The sequence below is a fragment of the Perca flavescens genome, chromosome 14 (assembly GCF_004354835.1).
Source record: "Perca flavescens isolate YP-PL-M2 chromosome 14, PFLA_1.0, whole genome shotgun sequence".
NCBI lineage: Eukaryota > Metazoa > Chordata > Actinopteri > Perciformes > Percidae > Perca > Perca flavescens.
This window is the reverse complement of record NC_041344.1, coordinates 10,132,965-10,156,033: the sequence shown is the minus strand read 5'-3', so window position 1 is coordinate 10,156,033 and position 23,069 is coordinate 10,132,965. Positions and strand designations below refer to the sequence as shown.

General features: G+C 37.6%; 2 protein-coding genes across 6 annotated transcripts; one reads left to right on the top strand and one right to left on the bottom strand.

The window, feature by feature from the left end:
- Nucleotides 1-2,301: 2,301 nt before the first annotated feature.
- Nucleotides 2,302-15,845, bottom strand: LOC114567532 (T-cell differentiation antigen CD6). 5 transcript variants are annotated; one of them, XM_028596553.1, is made up of 14 exons: nt 13,621-13,754; nt 12,526-12,621; nt 11,190-11,477; nt 9,070-9,384; nt 7,655-7,969; nt 6,961-7,032; nt 6,626-6,763; nt 5,725-5,850; nt 5,380-5,502; nt 5,108-5,179; nt 4,189-4,362; nt 3,390-3,488; nt 3,210-3,313; nt 2,302-2,708 (listed from the first exon to the last, which is right to left on the bottom strand). In XM_028596553.1, the coding sequence occupies exons 1-13, from the start codon at nt 13,670-13,672 to the stop codon at nt 3,222-3,224; spliced, it is 1,962 nt and encodes a 653-aa protein (XP_028452354.1). In that variant the 5' UTR covers nt 13,673-13,754; the 3' UTR covers nt 2,302-2,708; nt 3,210-3,221. The 5 variants fall into 5 exon arrangements, with proteins under 5 accessions (XP_028452354.1, XP_028452357.1, XP_028452355.1 ...); XM_028596556.1 differs by lacking the exon at nt 13,621-13,754 and adding an exon at nt 15,816-15,845 and having other exon boundaries at nt 2,302-3,313; XM_028596554.1 differs by having other exon boundaries at nt 2,302-3,305; nt 3,388-3,488.
- A 1,002-nt stretch (nt 15,846-16,847) lies between these two features.
- On the top strand, nt 16,848-22,561 carry LOC114568106 (G1/S-specific cyclin-E2). Its single transcript, XM_028597495.1, has 12 exons — nt 16,848-16,870; nt 18,225-18,256; nt 18,375-18,432; nt 18,552-18,602; nt 19,503-19,636; nt 19,862-19,997; nt 20,304-20,450; nt 20,725-20,820; nt 20,930-21,064; nt 21,450-21,561; nt 22,055-22,212; nt 22,377-22,561. The coding sequence occupies exons 2-12, from the start codon at nt 18,243-18,245 to the stop codon at nt 22,452-22,454; spliced, it is 1,119 nt and encodes a 372-aa protein (XP_028453296.1). The 5' UTR covers nt 16,848-16,870; nt 18,225-18,242; the 3' UTR covers nt 22,455-22,561.
- The last annotated feature ends 508 nt before the right edge of the window (nt 22,562-23,069 follow it).

The following is a 23,069-nucleotide window of genomic DNA, read 5'->3' as shown; positions in this document are numbered from 1 at the left end:
TATTCCTAATTCAAGTTAACATAATTGCTATTTCTGCAGCTTTCAACAACATATCAGTGTCCATACACAACCGCCTCACTCAATGAGATCATAAATTGACAGCTGAACAAGAGTCAGGACATGGGATACAGTAAAAACATTGTTAAAGAAGCTAGTTAGTGAACATTGATTTAAAAATATTTATCACAGAAACAAAATATGGATATAAACTTTAACAGCTTTGAGTGTAACTCATATTGTCACATTTCCCATGCTAAAAAGCCAAAAAACTAGTTGGCCAAACTCAATGTTGTAATATTCTTTGACGAACCTCAAAAGATTCCTAAACACAAACTGCAGCAGCTATAATGTTCTATTATGTGCTATATATTGCTTGCAGGCAGGCAGGTCATGTCGTCTCCAGGCCTCCTGCACCAAACAGAGTTCAAAAGTTTAAACTCGGGCAGGATCTGTTGTAGGGACACTTTAAGCAACTTATGGACTTATGGAGCCGTAATCCTTTGTGTGTAACTGATTTAATGAACAAAGTAAAACAGAGGGTTGATCTTTTAATCCCTCAAATACTAAAAGCTACTTGAAATACTAGTGTGCTACATTTCTTTCCCCTTGATGTTAATCAGGACTGTAAATCCACAGACTTTAGGATTCTGATTCATCAATCTTTTAAAGCCGAATAAAACAAAAGCAAACTGTTGGAGGAGGATCTGTAATATATCAAACTGCATATTTTTAGATGGAATCTCTGTTAAGTGGTGTGTGGGTTGGTTTGTGTGTGTGTGTGTGTGTGTGTGTGCTGGATTCTTCGTCATACGAAAGAGATTGAGTTTCAAAAGGAGATCGGGTCGTTAATTCGCCTGTTTATCTTGATGCCGAGCTCTGGACTAAATTTGAATGTAATATATGATTTTCTCAGACACATTTTATCTCTGCCGTCTTCTCCTTCCACCTCCTCCTCTTCTCCTCAGCTTCACCCCCTGATCCTCCCCCTCCACACACCCTGAAACACACTTATCCCCTCTTCCTTGCCAAATACCTTTGAGTCAAAAAACACCCAATTTTGCTGGTTATCAGTCTAATGCATCATCACTCCCATTTTCACGTTAGCTGAGTTGAAGCTAATCCATATTAATTCGGGCATTCACCATAGCTATGCATTATTAAAAGTTTTACAGGGGCTTTTGAAGCAGTTTGTCATAGTCTACAAAACAAGACATAACTTTGTTTCAAGGCATCACTTTGGATCAGGAGGAAGCGTTGATGCTCTGCAGCTGCTGCAGATGTAATGGACCAAGAAGAGCCGTGCCAGGTCTGGTTTCAAACCGCACTGATGGTTTATGTTGGCCCCCGATCAGGATCCAGAGTTCCCCTCTCAAACTTTTTTTACAGTGCATTATTTTGACTTCTCTCTCAATCCGCACAAATGGGTATTTGTCACAACATTTTACAGCCTGGAAAACATTTATTTGGCAAAAATGTTATGGTATGACAAGTTTGTTTTTTAGTTTACATGTACTGTAATAGCTTCACACCAGTTAAACCTTTAGTTACTTAAAAGCGTATAGTGCCACCTTGTGGTAGAACTCAAGTTTGATTAAACTATTGCAAACACCCACACAATGGTGTTGCAAACATTAGCAAATTTTTTTAAAACACTATGTGGCCAAAAGTATAAGGGCACATACTTACTGTACCTTTAGTCTGGGGTCATTGATTATGGTTTGGGCTAAGCACCTTAGTTCCAAATAAGGGAAATGCTGACATGAAAATGTTGACTGGCCTGCACAGAGCCCTGACCTCAACCCCATTGAACACCTTAAGTGTCTGCACATGCATTTAATGTACAGCACACTGAGTTTACTTGTAATGAAATGTGCTAAATTTCCTTGCCTTTCTCTTGCCTTATAGCCCAACATCAGTGCCCGACTTTTCTAATGCTCTCGTGGCTGAATGAGAGCAAATCCCTGCAGCCAGGTTCTAACATATTGTAGAAACCCTTCCTAGAAGAGTGACCACTGTTAGAGCAGCAGAAAATTGCCCATAGTTTGAGAATGACACATTCAACCATCACATTTGGGTGTGCTGTTTTGGTGTCCACATACTTTTGGCCGTGTAGTGCACATAACAATTCTAGACATTATGTTGGAACTCAATAGTTTAAAAGTACTTACAGCCACAGAAAGATACATGGAAAACATTATCACATTGTTTGAATACATACTAGTTAGTAGTAAAACTGCTATGCAAACAAATTAGTAAAAAATCTAAACTTATTATGTTACATTTATCTTACAGTTGCTTCTACATTCACAGAACACCTAAACATACCTCAGCTTCTCAGTTTGATTTCCTACCTCCTAGGCAGTCATTGGTTGTCATCAGCTGTTCTCATCAGCTGATATCATCTATTTAATAGCTCAGCATCACACCTACATTGTTAGCCTATCATTATGCTGCTGCCTCTGTTTAAACATGATTCTCTCTGCCTTTAGGTTACGCTATTTATATTTGTTCTCTCTGTTGCTGTCAGCTGTCATTTCAGTGCAAATCGTCGCAAATGGCAAAGTGCCCCTCCACCTCCCCATTTCCGCCCGTCCTGCAGATACATCAGCCGCCACCACCACCACCAGAGTCTGGATGACTCCATGCGGGGATTTATCTTGCTGCTGCTGAGGGCAGACACCCCTTGGTTACAAATCTCCCCGTAGAGTCTAAGAGCCCAAAAGACTTTCTGTCAATACATCATTATCACATATATATAATAAACATTCATCTTTACTCATCTCTCCTGATTGAACTTATTATTGCGGTTCACAGGAAACAGTTTGATAAGTTGCAGGTCAAAAGTCAGTCATGAAATCTGGGTCAAATTGGTTGTAAATTTGGTTGAAAAAGAACATTTTTAGGAACCAAGGCCACATTTAACTTATGTATCAGCATTTAAATGAATGTTGACTACTGCACACAATCAAATAGTCATTCAAATGCTGTTGAAACAATGTTAATATGTAAACTAGACTTACAGTTTTTAACCAAATTGAGCCCAGTTTTAACCTAAATGTATAGACTTATTTTAGCCTGCATGTCACCAAATGGATGCTCTCTGGGTTTCCTCAGTCTAAACAGGTGTTTGGTTTTACAGTACATGTTTCCACTCAGTACAGTTTTGCAGCTTCAGTCCCACATTGTTGGTCTCTGTGAGCTGGAGTTACCTCCTCTGGTTACTATGAGGTGTCGACCTCATCATAGTCATCCTCAGATGAAGTGTTTTGGTCGGGGCTCACAGGTGAGTAGATGGGGCCGTCATCTTCATCACCTAATGATCAGACAATAACAAAGATAAGCAAATGTTATGGATCTTACTTTTCTAACATCTGTTTATTGACATTTACCTAAACTCTGCAGGTTTGTTGTTTGTCCGGAGTGAAGTTGATCGTTGCTGTAGAGGAGCTTTGAAGGGTCAAAAACAGATGACTGGCCCGGCCCTGGTTCTGTAATTTGCGAGAACACAGGGAATAAAACTTTATCTATCTTGTGAAAACTTTTTGAGACAGTTTCAGGTTTGCTTTCGTCTTTCATATCCTCCTACCTCTGAATCACGCGTGTTTTTATCTTGACTCAAAGCTGCAAACACCCACAGAGTACAAAAAGTATTGATGATGCTTGTTTTTAAAAAGCTAAACCCTCCCCAGCGTGACTATCATTTTCTTTGGAAAGAAAAAAGCTGCAACACCCTCTCACAGTATCTCAAAACAATATGACAGTATTACTACAAGTTTCACCAATTATTACTGATATAATATTACTACTAAGGAAGGAGTTGATGGTGGATTAAAATCTAAATCTTAAAGAAATAGTTTAGGTAATTCCCTTTCTTGCCATAAATCACACAAGAAGACTGATACCACTCTCATATCTATATGGCAAATATGAAGCTACAGTTAGTAGCCAGTTAGCTCAGCTTAGCATATAGCTTATAGTAATTATTCCTTAATATTAATAGTATGCAGAAAATTACTGTTTAAAACAGCTGCCAATACACACATTATTAGTGGAATTGTGAAATGTATAGCAAATATAACACTAATACGTACACTAATGAACAAAGTAAAATGTCACTTTGTGCATTTTTATGGTAACTTTACAACAAGGTACTGGTTAAAGGGAAGCAGGTGAATGTATATGACTGACCAGGAGTGACCATGGCGTAGCCGTTGTTTGTGTTTTCGTAGCATTCCCCAGAGGAGGTACTGGAGGAATCAAATGAGTCCACTGAGATCTTTGACACTCTGGCATATTGAGCCTCTTCAGGGCCGCCATTATAGCTTATGAAGGCTCCCGTCACTTCATTTGTGGCTTCAGGGGCTGGAAAATGAAAATTACGATACAATATTTAGGACAAAGAATAGTTTAAAAAATAAAAAATAAATGAATTATCTCTTGTAAAAGGGATGATGTAACTCTATGGTTCAAACATCCGGGAGTTTAAAACAGAAAAAAGTTTCAAATGTTTGCTGCAAGCAAATGTTATGATTGGTTATGCAAACCAGGACTTGACTGTGCATTACTGTTTTTTTAGGTATAATACTAGGTATTATTGTAACTCACACTGCACTGTAACTTTTATTCTTGTATTTCATATCTGTCTCATTCTATTTTAACAGTTTTTATATTTCTAATTGTTTTTGACTGCTCTTTAATGTTTTATGTAAAGCACTTTGAATTGCCTTGTTGCTGAAATGTGCTATACAAATAAAGCTGCCTTGCCTTGCCTCTACTATAATTAAATCACAACAAAATTTGTGTCTTTTGTTTTTCTTTTGTTTTTTTTCGAGTGTGTGATGTGCAGCTTGTTGTTTATGACAGAATAGAACCAAAACAAATCAAATCAATGTAAATCAAAATATTTCCTTGTTGAATAAAGCTTAAATGTAACTTAAAATAAATGATATTATGTGAAGATATTTATGTATCCAAACACTCCTACAGTGATAAATGTGTTCAGAAAGTCCAATTAAAACTCTGTCGATGTTTGTTTAATATCGTGTGTATTTGAGATCTGCAAAGTGTAACGTCTTTGTGACAGCTTTGCAAACTAACAGTGACTCACCTTCCTCAAAGAGGCTGTCAAGACCCGAGGGCCTCACCAAAGGGTTCACGTCTGTTCTGTACCTCTGAGAATCTGAGAATTTGTTTTAATCACAAACCATCCTGCAAACATTCACTGCAAACAGCATTGATCTGCAGTGCACAGACTGCACATACAAGCATGGCATCAACCGCAAAATGCAGCAACACAGCGAGAGAACATCTCAAGAGGCAAAGACTGAGAAACACAGAAATGAATACAAATGGAAATGAAAATAAAAGAACATAGCTCACTCCGAAAGGTTGTTAAAGTGACAGACGGGTCATTGCTTGGCTCATACTGCTCATAGTCTGTATCTACTGACGTGCTGTCAACACTACTAAGCTGGGTCCAAAGATACCTGGGATTGGAGGGGACTTTTTCAGACAAACACAAAAAAATGAAACAACTTGATGAGATGACCATATGCCTTGTACATGCAACTTTCTCACTACTGTGCACGTAGAGTATATAAATAGATATATATTTGTAAGGTATAAAGAAAGAAAAGACTAAGTTGTGTTAGTATCCAAGGTATTCAATTCTGCTCACAGATTTGTATTTATTTATGATATTCTTAGACATCTTCAGCCACTGACCTTCTGTCTGCACTGGGTTGGGAGTGTTGGGCGTGATCTTGATGAGGTCAACGGCGTCTTGGTAGCTATTGTGATGATAATCAGAGGGAGGTCGTGGCCTGGTGCGAGTCTGCTGGAGCAAGAACGCTGTGGGAACAATTATCAAGATATAGATAATTATTGTCTTTAACTGCCTGGAGTGTCTACTGTTTAAAGGTTTTTTTCATAGAAATAGAGTAAGATGTAGCTATATACTACAGAAATGGGATTAAATATACACTGTGCTTTGAAAAACTGGAATATGGTTGGAAATGTGTCAGGAAGTGAGATGTCAAGTGAAATGGAGACTGTGTTGATATGTAGTTTGTTGTTGAGATTATAGATCCTCTCACACAAGACACATAAACATACTGCGCTTTGAATAATATTTTGTCTGATGTGTTTTTTCTAAAGTCTAATTACCTTGTTAAGAATTCTTAAAATGCTTCTTCCTCATTTAAAAACCCAGACACTATGAATATGCAAAAATTGTTAAATATATATACAAATATTAAGAAAAAATATTTTTTTTTTTAAATATTAAGAAATTCTGACTTGGACTTTTTTTTAAGAAAAAAACTCTTCTACCAACCTGGTGAAGGAAATTAAAGCAAAAAACATTTGTAGAGATATATTGACGAAATGTTGCACAACCTGTTTTTCATTTACTTTAATCTCACAAGTAGCACACAGTATCTGGACCTGAAGTCACATAATAATCAAAACCAGAATATGATGATTCAGTTCACATCTGATGGCAAAAGCACACCTTAGTCTTCTAGGGCTGCTTATAAATGTAGAGCTACTAAAATCACAAATTGTTTTGGGATTTCTGTCCAGATAAAGTAGTGAGACTGTAGTGCAGACCGAATGCAAAACCAACCGTGTCTTTTTCTATAATGGCAGCAGACCACTGAGTATGTAATGAGAACCACGATGAGAAGAAGAGCCAGAGCGATGGTGCTGAGAAGCTCTGGAGATGGTAAGGGGAAGCCTTTAGCACGATTGACAGAGGTTGCACCTTTTGGGATTGACAAAATGGAAAAAATACACATCATTGTCATAATTTCTGATAGTTCAAGACTCTGTGTTTGTTTGAAGGCCTTTATGTGTATTTTAAATACTGCAACTCTTAAATAGGTGAAAGCATTTTAAAAATAATATTTATAAACATAATGTGATAAATGGCTTTTTTGAAGTAAATGTTTAAGTATTTACCAGTTGTCCAACTGGTCATTACAGTTGCATTATCTGTGGTGGCTGTTATGACTGCAGGAAACCCGAGGGAACCTGCACGACAAAAATATTTCAAGTTCAACACAGTCTGGATGTCAGATGCAATTATTCACCTGTTTTATCTATAAAAGCAGAATTAGCTCAACATGAATTTCATATTTCTACATATGTATAATATAATAATATATGATTATGTTAATACTGAACAGCTAGCCAGAAAATACTAAACACGCTGTTGATATTTTTGTTTTGGGGATTTCATCAACCTGGGGGTAGTTTACATTTTACAGTTCTACTGTAACATACAAAGGTTTGGTATTTCATTGGGCAAGTTATTACTAAATTAGACTACATTGGCCAACCAAAATGTACATACATTACCAAATATTTATTTATTGACAAAAAAGTCAAATAATGACATGAGAATATATATTTTTTAATGAACTGTATTAAACGAATAAAATACAGGTTCATAGCTACTTTTGATTCCTGCTCTGTATAATTTATAAAGTTAAAATAATGTGATACATTTAATAATTCAGCTAAACCTGTCATTTTCTCATATGCTGCTCCCTCTGTTATACTGTTTCTCAGCCAAGTCATTGCCAAGTCCCCTACCTACAGTATATTGTTGTTGTTATTAACGTATTTCATGAACAAACACTTGGTCACTTGCCATTACAGATGACGCCAGATGCTTTTGAGGAGCTGCACAGATGTGGTTTGTTGATAAACTCATTGCACTGCCACAGACTCAGCACGTTTGGTTTGCATAAATAGAACCACAGTGTCCCGTTGTTGTGGGTGAGATAAGGAAGAAACTGGGAGTATTTCAGCGGCTCAGCACCACACTGCAGCATGGAGCACACCATGGAGGCCATGTCTTTATTCCAGCAGTTATCACACACCGTACCCCAGCTGCCATTACGGTGGACCTCCACTTTACCAGAGCAGCGGTCCAGACCTCCAGTCAGTCTGACTGCTCTCATCTCTGCACAAAGAAAATACAAACTGTGAAACTTTTAAATGAAAATAAATATGACATTATCTGCTGTATTAATGTTGAGTAAATTATTATATATATAGTTTTTTATGATATCGCCATAGAGGAAACATTGAAATTACGTCCTTGATATTAATGCTTTGGGGATTTACATTTTACATTTTACAGTTCTAAGTTTTATATGTGCAAATTATTAAATTTGACTTTATGTTAAATAGCATTTATTTTTCCAAATTTTTTTATACAGAGGTTGGTGTGCATTGGCGGGACTTGGACTCATGACCTTAGCTAGTTAGCCACACTAGATGGCTGTGGGATGGAAATGGGGTGGAAATGTTGTTCTGTTTGGGTCTGGGTCTTTGTTCCAGATTGAAATATCTCAACAACAACTGGATGGATTGCCATAAAACTCTGTTCAGACATTCATGTTCCCCAGAGGATGAATCCCACTGACTTTGTTCATCACTTAACTTTTCCTCTAGGACCACCATAAGGTTAACAATTGCGGTTTTCAGTTCACATCCCCCATCGGAATAATTATTCACTTTGGTGATCCCTTAAGTTAGTATCTAGTGCCCCCATCAGGTCAAGATTATACATTTCTATTAATATAATGTTACACCATATTACATATAATTATAATTACATTAAATATAATATGCCCAAAATACCTGCAAAACTAATATCAGCCCAGCCGTTACTTTGTGTTTAGTGCTAATTAGAAAGTATTAGCATATGCTAACTATCTACACTGACGGTGAACATGAAACACATTACACCTGCTTAACATTAGCATGCTAAAAATGTCACTGTGAGCATGCTAGCATGCTAAAGTTAGCATTTTGCTCAAAGCACATCTGTGCTCAAGTACAGCCTCGAGCTGCTTGCATGGCTGTAGACCCTTGTTTTTGTCAAGCTTTGAACTTGTTTTAGACAAAACAAAATAAAGTTTCCTTTTCTTTTTTTGACAAGTTTTACTATCTCTAATTCTTTCACGCTCAACTTTCTCATTATCTTTTGTCTGTTTCTGTTATTAGGAGAAATTTAAGGGAAACTATTTTTCTGTGTGTATGAATTTGTGCTGTGACCTGAGCATACGACCCCAGCGTCCTCTTTGTGTCCGCAGTCGGGCTCGTCCTGTGCGGCCTGACAGGCCCACAGGTTCTCCTCTCCGCCGGTACAGTTCAGCTCGTCCAGGTGGATGGGTCCTCTGCCCGGGGGGAACAAGCCGCCCTGTCCCGTCACACTGAGGGCGTAACCGCAGCCGAGCTGGGCGCACACCACGTCGGCATCCCGCAGGTCCCACCGGTCGTCACACACGGTGCCCCAGCTCCCTTTTCTCCACAGCTCTACCCGTCCGGCACAGCGGTCTGACCCTCCTGCCAGCCGCACAGCCTGGTGGCCTGCAGGACATCATGATATGTGGTCAATTTTTGGCACTGTTCGGTTCATTATACAGTATAAATAATTTGGATGTTTAACAATCTTTGTTGCACACTGCACAGTGACTTTTCAGTTAGAGAAAGGGTTTGCCTTTTTTGTTTATGTTGGTGCACTTTAATTAAATACAATAAATATATATTTTTAAAATATATTTACAGTTCGCAGTTATTTTGTTTTAAATGGAAGGGGGGGAAAAATCGAATCGAATCGTAAATCGAGTTTTTTATAAAAAAATCGCCCAGCTCTACTGAAGTCAGGACTGCAATTGGTTCATTGGCTGGCCAATTCCCATGATGAATGGCAGTAAATAGAGTTGTGTTAAAATTTGCTGAAAAGTTTGCAGTTTATTCAAAATACAAATGTAACTTTATGAATTCCGTTTATTAAACGTGTGTTTAGAATGTAGTGTTTTGTTGCCTGGTAATTGTCATTGTTGTGCTGGTTTACATTTGTAACCACTATTTAAGTGACTGTTACGTTTGATGAGAAGAGGTGGAGTATTTTGGTGTTAGACGTTGAGCAGTAATAGGCTTCCTTCAGCCATTAGCCTGTGGCGTGTCACTTCACTAGCGGCCATTTTACGTCAAGTGATGCCAGATCAGAAGAGAGGCCACTATTTCACACGGGGCCCTGCGGCAGCCCCACCCAAGCACCCACGCTAACTCCGCTATGAATGTGGTTATGTTATTTTAACTTGAAACTGTGAGTTGAAATAAAGCAGAAAGGTATGTCTGTTATACTAGGCAAGGAAGGTTTCTTGCATTATTAAAGAAAATAAATGATTTTTTTTAACTTAGAGTATGAAGTTAAACCAAGTAATACAAAGTTAAATCAACTAAAAGAACAACTTTAACAAAACTAGAACACTGTAGTTACATCAACCTCATTAACTTTAATTTCTAAGTTGAAACAAAGGCAGTCTTCAAGTTGAGTGAACTTCGATTTTCAAGGCAGCAGGTGTACTTTCATTTCCAAGTTAAACTAACATGAAATTTATTACAGTGTATAAGTACACTTATCTCTCTTGCAGTGGTAAAAGAAGTACTCAGCTTTTTAAAGAACAAAAAACCAAGTAGCAATACTACAATGTAAAAAATAATGTGTTACAAATAAAAGTCATGCATTCAGTACATCGAAAAAGCCTATAGTATATAGAGATGTAATCAGGGGTGTCTTAAGCATCACTAATGTTGCAGCTGGTAAAGGTGGGGGTAATTTTGTATTTTTTATTGTACTGTTGGGTAGTTTAATACATATTAATACCTCATAATGTATTAGTTGATTTAGATGTATTAATAATCTGAATCTGTAATTTATGTTTTTTTAATAAATGTAGTGGAGTTAAAAAGTACAAAATGTAGTGGAGTAGAAATAGCATAAAATGGAAATACTCTGGTAAAGTACCTCAAAATTGTACAAAAGTACAGTACTTGAGTAAATGTACTTTCTTACTGTTCTATTATATGAGGAGCCGCTATCTGTTTGTCTTAGTCATTGCTATTGAGTCTGCCGTGTTATACAGTCTACTTTGTTTCTTATTGTGTTTTGTTTGTTAAAAAGAAATAAAACTAAAAAAATATATAAATAAAATATGCAATAATAGAGAAAGATTGTGGATTAGAAAACTTAAAAAAATATATACTTTATAGGCCCATACAGCTGAATTTACAAGTAATTAACAATACTTTGATAAGGGAAATAAAAACAGGATTTCTTTGAATCCCAATCCTATCATCAGTAGAAGACATATTGGAGACAACCTTACCACAAACAGCTTCAGCAATCACAGTGCAGTTACCTCCCGCACTCTGTGAACAGTTCTGCAAACGGCCATCTTGGTACACACAGTCATGAAAGCAGGTGGTAGGCCTATTGGGAGGTGAGCTGGTTTTATTCACATGATAGACGCTGCCACAGTCGAGATCCTGACACATCTGTTCAACCAACATATTTGTAAATTCTGCTGGTAAAGCCACCACATCACTGCTCCTGTTTCCAGGCATCCTGAGCGTGAAGCTGCATTTACCAGAGAGTTTGTGGACGTATGGTTCACCTGAGGACACATAGAAACAGAAAAGGATTTATGTGGTGATTATTCCCAGACCTGCAATTCCAGTGAAACTTAAAAGCAATAGTATCAATTCCTGTTCACTGATTCTTGTCACGATCTCAATACTTTCTGACTTCTCTCCCCTGTCTGTGTTTTACTAAAGTAAATCTTTAAAATGTGCCACAGATATATAGTTTCAGTTTTTTTTAAGCTCAGTTATTTCCCAAAACAGCTGGGCACTATAGCTTCTAGCAAACGTTACTCAAACAGAAGGAAATAGTGCATTTGAACTATTTTCTATTGCGGACTGATACACATTTGGAAATCTAGTGAGTATTTACAGCACCAGGACTTTGCATGTGGGATTGAGACTAAATAAACTAGTGATCATGTTGTTACTTTCACACATCTATACAGGCCAGCCAACAAACCACACCAAGCACATCTAACCACATTTGATCTAGTGTTACTCGCTTCAAGAGTAACAACTTTTTTATTGATTTGTGTGTTTAAGCACATGAATCAGAGCAGTGTGGGTGAAAGGAGACCACCTCATCAATACATTATCTGCTATGTTAAATCCTCCATATGTAAAACATGTATATTCTGCCAGAAGATAAAATATTTGCCTCTGACTGCTTTTAAAAACAAATTTGTCTTTTCCTGTGTATGACTGAGATGTTTCTGGGACAAAACTGCCTTACTGAGGGTGCAGTTGAGCAAAAAGCCACCCAGAACCAAATGGCAAAGGTTGCACCAGAGTCTGTGTGGGAGAATGCTTTGCTATCTCACCGTTTGATTTGCACCTGCAAAATTCACAGAGATGTGTTTATAAGCAGGTCACCCCACATCCTGTTACAATAAAAGCAAGGATATTTATACGTTCCCTACATATATTTATACGTTTCCTGCATAAAGGAACATTTATTCTGGTTCTGGACAGAAAGTAGTGTAGCATATCTGGTATTACTGTGTGTTTGTGTAAAAGAGAGAGAGACAGATTATCTTCCTGAATAATACATACATTTGCACTGCAGAAAATGTAACTTACTGTTGAGTTCCTTTTGTATTCTCCCTCTTGTATTATTTCCTTCTGCTCTCCTCTGGACATCAGTTGGGTATGTTTGAGTGGATGAGTTTTGCCAAGCTGAAATGAAGATGGGGGAAAAAACTCATTACTGTCACTATCAGGAACAGTGCACCATCAAGTGGATACGACCTACTTATTAACACACCACTTCAAACTCATACCACAGGACTTTTGAAGAGTAACCAAATGTCTGACATTTTCGTCAGCACTTGGATGGAGTGCAGTGTGGGTGTGTAGATCAGAGACCACACGATTAACTTATTTAGTCATCCACATTCTACACTTCACATATACACGTATTTATCTTAATGTTTTATACTCCTATGTGACTGAATCAGCCAAAACAAACGATTAAAATGATTCAAATATTTATTTGTCACACATGGTCGCAAGCTACTAATGTTGTGCTAAAAGATTAGTGTTGAAGATGAGGATTAGAAAAATGAATTTAAAAAATTTAAGATTAAAAATTAAATATAAAACATTGAAATGTACACAAATGTGCATTATCTGCTTTTCATCCAGAATTATATTTCTCTATTTTCATCTACAGGATTACTTTTAACCTCTACACCATCTAATTACATTTGAATTTTCTTCAAGATATCTTTCTTTGAGGAAAATATTTATTTTCCAAATAAAAATGATGCACTCATAAACCTCAGACCTACAAAACAGAAACAAGAGCAAATATAACTGGACCAAAGGCCACTTTAGATTTATGTAAAATAATACGTTGAATAAGGTTTAGCCAACTTCAGGATCCATAAATTTGTTGTGATACTTACTCCTCTTTTGATTAATAGCACATAGGAATAGTAAAATATAAGACAATACCAGATTCTACCATTTCCCTTCACTGACAACAACAATTTAACATCAACTTCCAGTTCTTCAAAATTTCAGAACGTAGTTCATGTGCTGCACTTTACAGCGTTAAATATAGTTACAACCGGTGTCAATAAAGCCATAATAAAGTCCATAACTTACAGCAGAATCAATATTTTGTAAACATATTTAAGATATTAAGTTTATATATAAAACAATATACATTACCATGACAAAGACAGCTCAGTTGGACAATTAAAATGCATTTCACCAGCTTCATGTTGTAAAAAACAGCCTCTATTGTCTCTAATCTGTGTAACTGTGTAATTTAGAACATGTATTGTCTGTATGCACTAAGTGTGGCTTCCTCTCTTGTTCTATCTCTATGACAGAACTTCCCATTTACCACAACGCATCATGACAGGAAGCGAAACCTGTGCTTTTGTTTTTTTTCAGTTTATACTGATACATGTACGGTAACTCACAAAAGTGAGTACACCCTTCACATTTTTGTAAATATTTCATTATATCTTTTAATTGGACAACACTGAAGAAATTACACTTTGCAGTGTATTAAGTGTACAGCTTGTATAACAGTGTAAATGTGCAGTCCCCTCAAAATAACTCAACATACAGCCATTAATGTCTAAACCGCTGGCAACAAAAGTCAGTACACCCCTATCTTAAATTCCCATAGAGATTGGAATGGTGTTAGCCTAATAGCTGGTTTGATTTGCATTGAGAGATGATTTTAGGGAAAGTACCCCATACCAATCTCTAGGTATGGTGAAGGGCATGTGATGATGTGGGGCTATTTTAATTCCAAAGGCCAAGGGAACTTTATCAGGATGCATAGTATCCTGGATCCATGAAATAACTGGCCTTTAAAAATAAAAATCTGCCTCTATGGGAATTTAACATAGGGGTGTACTGACTTTTGTTGCCAGCGGTTTAGACATTAATGGCTGTGTGTTGAGTTATACAAGCTGTACATTTAATACTTTACATTGTAGCAACATGTAATTTCTTCAGTGTTGTCCCATTAAAAGATATAATGAAATATTTACTAAAATGTGAGGGGTGTACTCACTTTTGTGAGATACTGTACATGTATGATGGTGAAACTCATCAGAGTAATTTTGTATTAATAATTACCTCATTTTGTCTTTGATATGGACATTACATTAGACTTGTAGTTATCATGGACAAAATAGCAATGTATTAAATTAACAACATGTAGACCTAACTGAAGGTCTAAAACGGTTAATAAATTCAAGTCATATAGTATCATAATGTATGCTGCCGAGCATTACAATGCCATTCAATTGCTGCTGTTATATTGAGATTAAAGTAGGGCATTTATAGTTATAATTATGTTAAAATTACCAAATTATTTATAGTGCACACATGGTTTGTAAGGTATGAAGAATGTTACACAAAATAAATTGAATATAATGCTAAATATTTAAGATAATAATAATAAAATAAATGTGATGTCATGTTAAGAGTCATGCAATCATAAGATATAAGTAAAATAAATAGTTTGACTTAAGCTAGGGTGACCAGATTTCCTGGAGCTAAAACCGGGACACTTTGCGCGTCACCGTAGTGTGTTTGTGCACGCTCACGCTTTTTAACGTGAACATGTGCCAGCCCTGTTCAGACACAGACACAGACAGTAACTTCATTATTTTGATCCTAGGCTCCTCGTCTAACAATAGTGTTTTTCCTGTGAAATTAACAAAATTGTAGTAACAGCCTTTTTCAGTTTAGTGTGAGATTTATGTTGAGATTTTTTCTAAAAAAGATTTTTTTAAGTGTTATTTATTCCAATAACAGCAAAGTAATTAAAATGATTTATTGAAAATTTTGAGCATTAAACACTTAATTTCCTGCATTCTGGTGAATTTTTATGCACCTATTTCTACCTTTTTCTGAATCAATGTATGCTGCAAATATCTTTATTTAAAGAGAAACAGATTACAATCCAAATATAAAAACATAATGGAATATATTGCAGTAAGGCTGTCAGGCATTCTGTATTGCTTTCAACTATTTATTCTCCTTTGGATGGACTTTTCTAATTATATCTGAGTAAGCACACATGTAGCCTATAGGCATCATTTACTCTTACCTCCTGTTTTGCATCTTTTGTTGGTTAAGTAACCTCCTTAATGTGCATATGACAATTATTCACCTCAATGATACATTCATTCATTTTAATTTATTAATAAACCCCTGGACTGTAATATTTCAGATGTTTGAGCAAGATTTACTGCTCTTGTCCAAAACTTTGTGCACATTCAAAGTATATAAACACAGTAGTGTTCTCTGTGATTTGGAGGAGTCGTGATATTTTGAGAAAAATAAAGTGATAATACAAGAATAAAATCACAAGCTATATTTCAGAAAATAATCTATACCTGCACCATAGTCTGCTGTGCATTACGTGATTGCTCTGCTGATACGGTAGATCTCAGACCTTCTGACAGACACAGAGCCCCGTTTGGGTCTCTGGTCTCTGAATGAGACAAATTGTTTAGTTATGGAAGTGGCTGTACGCTGCTCTACGTCGGAGGTGGAAACCCGAAACTAAAGAATACACGGAGCACAAACGCAACACATCTGCCGCAGCATGTCCACAGCTGAGCGCATCCATGAACCTGAAGCTGCGCTGCATTTTACAGAGAGAGTGGACACTAAGAGACCCACAGGTCTGCTTCAGAGCTCCGTGTGGTTGAGTCTGAACCGTAGACTGGAAACGTCACGTCACGGGAACTTCAAACTAAATCATTAGTATTGCGCTCCCAAACTTTGTGTTGATGGCATCACTGTATTAGACTGATTTGGCTACGATTACAGCATGGTCGGACCCCGCACGTAGCTGCCCGTTCTATTCGCCTCGGAAAAATAAATGGACAAAGTTACATTCGGGTCTACACTCAAAACATTCGGGGCTGAAGACACGGCAAAATCGGCTGACGCCGCTCCTGGTGTAAACCGGGACATTTAAGCGTCCCGACAGGCTTTTGTCGGGACTCGGGACAAGCAATTAAAAATCGGGACTGTCTCTGGTCACCCTAACTTAAGCTACAAAAGGGTCTCACATACTGTCAAGCACGACTTAAAACTTAATTTTACCAGAGGAGGGCGACATTAGGCTACTTCTGCGTTGGTGCACGTTTCAGCCCAAATGTTCAGTATTGTCTTAGTAAAACCTGATATTGACTAGGCGTTAACGGATTTGTTAGGGCCCAAGCACCGACCGCGTCGTTCCCCGAAGGCCCTATTGAAATCGATAGGATTATCATTAGGTCCCGAGCACGAACTATCTGAGGCGAGCTCTAACTGACAGCTCTGACAGCTGCCTGCTTTGTTTACATCATGGTCGAGGAGCACGCGCTCAACTTAACTCGCTCTCCTATTGGCTGTCTGGTTCTATAGCTCCGCCCACCACTGTCTATCCGGAAATACTACTGTAAGAATGACGAAGTTAATTTAAGATTTATGTCATTTTTAGACCTTTCTATAACAATTAAGCCTCAGAAATACTAACAACAAACATCTGATTTTAGTAAAGACCATTCAGCAAAAATGACTGTATCGCTATTTAGGTTAGCTAGAACAAACTCGATCCATGGAAACGTTAAGGTGATCGAAAGTAAAACAAAGGGAATAAATAAAACAACGGGAACGCATCGAGCAAACTAAGGTTACTCGTCTTTTAGCTAGTTAAATGCATTGACATATATAAAAGGTTAAATGTTAACCTTTTCTAACCTCCGGTTGGGAGTATTTATACACATGCGCAATGTGCCGCAAATGCTAATTTGTTGGCGCGAGCGCCAACTGGAAACAAGTTTAATTTGGGCTCGGAACCAGGGAGGGTAAGCTGCAAACATTAGTGCTCCCGTACAGTTAGCTAGCTTGTGTCTTTAGCTAAGTAGTTTACTTTTGCAGTCCTGAATCATTCCCAAGTAAGTCAGGTGGAGGTGTGTAGTCTTGTGCTCCAACTGCAGCAGCAGTTTGTTTGTTATTTTGCTGATATGTTTGTAAACGCGGTCGATGTCGAGCTTGTGGTGTTTGAGTTTTAGCAAGCTAGCGTCAAAGTTAGCTAACACTAGCTAGATAAAGTGGTTTGTTTGACAGCAATGACTGTTTTATGTACTTCTGGAGAAGGCAGAGTTTGCAGCTTTTGAGTTGTTGTACTCTGTTCCTTGTTCGGTCACCTGATGATAATGCATCTCTGAATCGTGATTAAACTAACCGCTATATGACACAGAAATGATATTAGAAACCATAACGGTTTGAAAGTTTAATACTTGGTGATCGTATGGTTTTCGGTTAACGTTAGTGTTGAATTCAAACTATTTTATCAGTGGTATTTGGCTCAAAATGTCCTCCCTGTGCCTTGGTGTTGTTACAGCAGTTGTAGCATTTGGGGAGGATGAGGGGGCTTTCACTGCAGGTCTCTTTGTGCTGTTCACGGTCGTTTTGTCTCATGCAACTGCAGGATCGTTATGCCATAAAGTTAGGCTATATCGTGATATAGCTAGATTAAAGTTTAAGCAGAAACGTCTTGTTTCGCGGGCGGTGGCTGCAGAGTGTGGGTCATTTTACCTTACGCGCCCATTAATAATGTTGGCGCGTATGATAAGCTCTAATTCCTGAAACGATGTGTGTTTATCGGTCTTGGTTTTGAATGGAAGTATGTTTTGTGCAAGATAGCTACAGCTGGTTGTTACCCGTTTCCACCTGAGGGCTAACGTTTTGGTTTTGTTTGTTGACAAACACTAAATATCTTCTAAATTGTTTTGTTTGTTTTTTTACAGACGGAAGCAGTTACAACCATGTCTAGACAAAGGTAATGACCTCTTTTGTTGCTATATGAATTATTACTGTATCTTGATTTGTTGTTGCTCCTTTTGTCAAATCTCAAACTCCATGTTGAGTTCAGTTTGATTCTTTTTATTTTTTTGCAGTGGTCGCCTGCTGAAAAGATTTGAAAATGCTCCAGGGCCCAAAGGCAAAGCAACTAAGGTGACAAACCATTCATTTAGGAGGTTACAGTACAGCTTTAATCAGCGATTTTTATATATAGACAATCATTTACTAGCTAGATGGTCTGACCTACAACTTATAAAATCTTTTCTTTTCAGCAAAGCAACAGAAAAAAGATTCAGCCTCTGTCAAAGCTGCAGTGTGAGCAGGTATGTCCCTTTCTTATCTTCATTAGGTCACATCATTAGATTCAACTTTATGGTCTTTATACAGAGTTCAGTGCTGAAAGAAATCCAGTTCAGCAACGAATCAAATGTGCAAAAAGCAGTCATGTACAGAGTATACAGTACACAGAATATACTTTATTTAATCGGGAAATCACATTGAGATCAAGATCTCATTTGCAAGTGAGACCTGAGTACAAAGGGAAATATCAAACAAAAATACAATCAAAATAAAAAAGCTTTCAATATCAAGACAATTAGACCGCAGTCTGCAGGCATAATTGGGGAAAAATATATAAAATGATCTCATACAAATAAGTTAAGAATGAAAATAACAGGGGTATGAGTACAGTAAATACAGTATGAGCATAGTAATCAGTGCAGGTATAAGTATAAAACAGTGTAAGGGTGTACAAAAATACTACAGTATACTGTTATATACAGAATAAACAGCTGGGGGTATGATATGAATATGGGGTATATGCTATAGATCTGATGTGTACATTGAGACAGTGGTATAAATATGAATACTCTTTTAGGACAGTAGTATTATGTGAGAGTGTAGCCAAGTCCCTCGATGACTAAATAAACCAGTGCACTTTAAGTAAAATATGGAGCAAAGTGTACCATCAGAAATTTGTAGAACCAAAATAATAGTCAAAGAATAATGTCACAAAGAGCCAAAGCCCTCTAACCCACCACCCCCAAAACCCCAACTTGTCATCTCATTGAGCTGTATGGCCACCCCTCAGGTCAAGAGAAAGCTAAAAAACATGTCCCTCATTTTCAAGTTTTTAAAATCAACACAACAGAAATATCCTGTCCTGTTAAAAGCTCTTAGTTTACAAACACATATGTTGCATTAAGTTCTCCTTTCCATTTCAGAACCAGCTGGTACTTGAAGGAGCTGCCAAGCCTTGTATTCTCGAGACTTCTGAGAAGGGAGTCGGGGTCGACTGTGATGCAGTTCTCACATCCCCATCGTCCTTGATCCGGCCGTCACCTTTGCCTCATCTTGGGTGATTGTCAATTATTATTCTTGTGGATATCCTCTGCCAGACAGTTTTAATATAGTCATCCAAAACCCAAATGTATTCAATTTACTGTAATTAAGACCAAGAAAAACACCAGAATTCTCACATTTTGAAAAGTTGAACAATTAAATGGTCAAAAATAGTTGCTGATTAATTTCCATCTGATTGATTATTGACTAATTGTTGCAGCTATTTGTCTGCATGTTACAGATGGGGATCTCCTGAAGATGTGTGGTTGAAGATGGTCGGCAGGGAGCAGAATTACAGACACAGCAAGAGCTTCATGCAGAAACACCCGACAATACAACCCAGAATGAGATCCATTCTCCTCGACTGGTTAATCGAGGTGCGTCTTCAACTGCATCTCATTGAAGAAATATATGTTTCATTCAGACATTCATCTTTGCTTTTCAGTTTAACATCTTTGAGATTTATGTGTATTGTTGATTACTTTACAACATTGTGTGTGGTGTAGTAGCAGTTTAAAATCCTTTCAGGGTCACAATGTTGTAAATGCATGAATAGCAATGTACTAACTTCTAACCAAATTAGCTGTATTTCCTGTTTAACCTATATTCATCTATGAGGTTTTACGTAATTGGCACAAGCCCGATAGTTTACCAACTATTTTCTTTGTCATTGATTTAACCAGGTGAGTGAGGCCTATACTCTTCACCGGCAGACGTTCTATTTGGCTCAGGACTACTTTGACCGGTTCATGTTAACGCAGAACAACATTGAAAAGGGCATGCTGCAGCTCATCGGGATAACTTGTCTTTTTATTGCAGCTAAGATGGAGGTAAGGAACAAAGGGATGGATCAGGTCTCATTTTTCCCAAATCATTCAAACTAAAGTGTGCAGCACTGTGAGAACCCAACTTGCACTTAAACATGTCTTAACATACTTTAATTTGTGCCTATTTGGTGCAAAATGCCCAGCAGCCAGTTGAGAAACCTTTTTATATTTGGGTGTTTAACAAGCTCATTGGTCCGGAGGTATTTAATTTGCTTGATGGCAGCAGTGCACACAGTCCCATTTCTAATGGATATGGCGCTACATTCTTTCCTTGTAGGAAGCATCTCCTCCAAAGCTCTCACAGATGGCCTATATGACTGCGGGAACCTACTATGAAGAAGAGATCATTCAAATGGAGATAATAATTTTGAAGGTAATGTTACAGTACAAGTGTGGCCATGTTTTGACTCCTTATTCTTAATAAATAATCAATAAGAAGGCTTTGATTTTCACATAATTCTACTTTTACATATGTTGTACAGGCATTGCATTGGAACCTTTGTCCTGAAACAGCCGTGTCTTGGCTGAAGCTTTACTTCCAGATGGCATCGATGAACAGCGACTCTGACCTGCTGCAGCCACAGTTTCCGCAGGAGGCTTATGTACAAATGGCACTAGTAGGTGTTTGGATGGGATTTGTCTTTTTAAGTTTAATATACTGGCACAAACCAAGAACCTTCTGACATAGTCACAACAACAACAAAATAATATTTCACAAAGGGCTTTTCTGTCAGGGCTGTTTTACTGGATTTCATTCGGTCGTAAGACCTTACTACCATGACATCACTGGTAACCTACTGTATGAGAGCTTATTTCTATACACACACACACACACACACACACACACACACACACACACACACACACACACACACACACACACACACACACACACACACACACACACACACACACACACACACAGAGAGATTTTCAATTCCTTCAGTTTAAGTCTGGTGTATGACTAAGGCAGTTTGTCTTCTGTCTTTTTGACTTTTCCAGCTTTTAGACCTGTGTATCCTCAACATAAACTCTCTGGACTTTGAGTATCGAGTGTTGGCTGCCTCAGTCCTGAGCCACTTCATTGGACCTGAAACGGCTGAAAAGGTTTCAGGTAAGATTTGGGATTATTACAAGTAATGTAGATACAAATGGGACAATCTGTCAAACGCAGAGTATGATCCTGATGGGATGGAAATTGTGTGTGTTGAGCTGGGCATTATATCGATATCATGATATGAGACAAGATATTGTCTTAGGTTTTAAAGGCTACATTACAGTAAAGTGATGTAATTTCTGAATTTAACAGACTGTTGTGTTTCTATTATTTGCCTTTTCCCACTACTAATTAGGTATATCCACATTACTGATGATTATTTATAAAAAATCTCACTGTAAATATTTTGTGAAAGCACCAATAGTCAACCCTACAATATTGTTGCGGTATCAAGGTATTTGGTCAAAAATATCGTGATATTTTATTTTCTCCATATCGCCCACCCTTACTGAGCTGTTATTAAAAACCATGATTTATGGTCTGAACCGCAGTGTCACCCACAGGAAGGTTACTCCCCTACATGTAAACCTGTTTTGTTTTTTGAGCTCAGGTCTGTCAAAAGACGTCATCCAGCTGTGTGTGAACTGGATGGCCCCCTTTGTGGAGTCGGTGGGATTGTTTGGCAGAGCGACGCTGAGGGATTTTGTCGGGATAAAGAAAGAAGACAGACACAACATCCAGACGCACACAGACTATCTGACCATGCTGGTTTGTATTCTCTTCTTCTACTTGTACTGAACCGTTAGCTGTACTGTTTGGAATAAATTTATTATGGCATGATCTAAATAAGAACCGCCATAATAAATACTTATTCAATATTTGTTGATGCTACTATTTTATTGGTTCCTGACTTTCAACATGTCTTATTTTAGGAGAATGTCAGTCAAAAGGAGGTGAACAGACAGTTCCTCACTCCTCCCAACAGCACAGAGAAAACCTGCACACGCTGAACCACAAGAGGAAGACTCTGAGGTGAATGTGAACAAAGAAGACACCGGGTTAAGGTCCCACTAAGACGGAGTCTTGTTTACTGGAATCGGCTCCTAACCGGTGGGGGGGAGAGAGACTACTGTTGACTGGAATACGGAGTTTGTACAGTATGGGATTTTATGTCATGCCTGCTGATGTGAAATTGTCACTGAATGCAATATCCAGGATAATATTTAAAAGACTTAAATCTTGGCCAAAGCTTTTTTTTTCTTCATGATTTTTAGCTGTTTCTAGCAACTGGGTGCTTTAATTGAGAAGAAATGTTTTTAAAGTGTCAGGTGTCATTTATTGAAAATGATGTTCTATTACTGAAAGTAATGTGCAATTGTTTATTTCTGTAGCATATTAAATATGTTTAAAGTCAACAGAATCTGAATACTGCTTCAGGGTCAGTTGAAGTGTTTTTTTATATGCATGTTGAAAAATTAGTTTACTGTCGCTATTTCACCTGTCAGCTAATCTGTAAAAGGTAACTTGGAAACACTGTTCAGTACAAGTATGCACCTTTTCATGAAATCTGAGAGCCATGCGTCAAAAGCAGTGGCTGAATAAAGGGCATACTCTTCAGTGTTTCT

Bases quoted from the DNA above. Each gene is read 5' to 3' on its own strand.
- LOC114567532 (XM_028596552.1), bottom strand. From the start codon at position 13,672: ATGAAGCTGGTGAAATGCATTTTAATTGTCCAACTGAGCTGTCTTTGT. The intron at 12,622-13,620 runs GTAATGTATATT...TCTTCATTTCAG, and splicing joins ACTGAGCTGTCTTTGTCATG to CTTGGCAAAACTCATCCACT. The intron at 3,314-3,389 runs GTAAATGTCAAT...TCTGATCATTAG, and splicing joins AACAAACCTGCAGAGTTTAG to GTGATGAAGATGACGGCCCC.
- LOC114568106 (XM_028597495.1), top strand. The intron at 20,451-20,724 runs GTAAGGAACAAA...CTTTCCTTGTAG, and splicing joins TTATTGCAGCTAAGATGGAG to GAAGCATCTCCTCCAAAGCT. The intron at 20,821-20,929 runs GTAATGTTACAG...TATGTTGTACAG, and splicing joins TGGAGATAATAATTTTGAAG to GCATTGCATTGGAACCTTTG.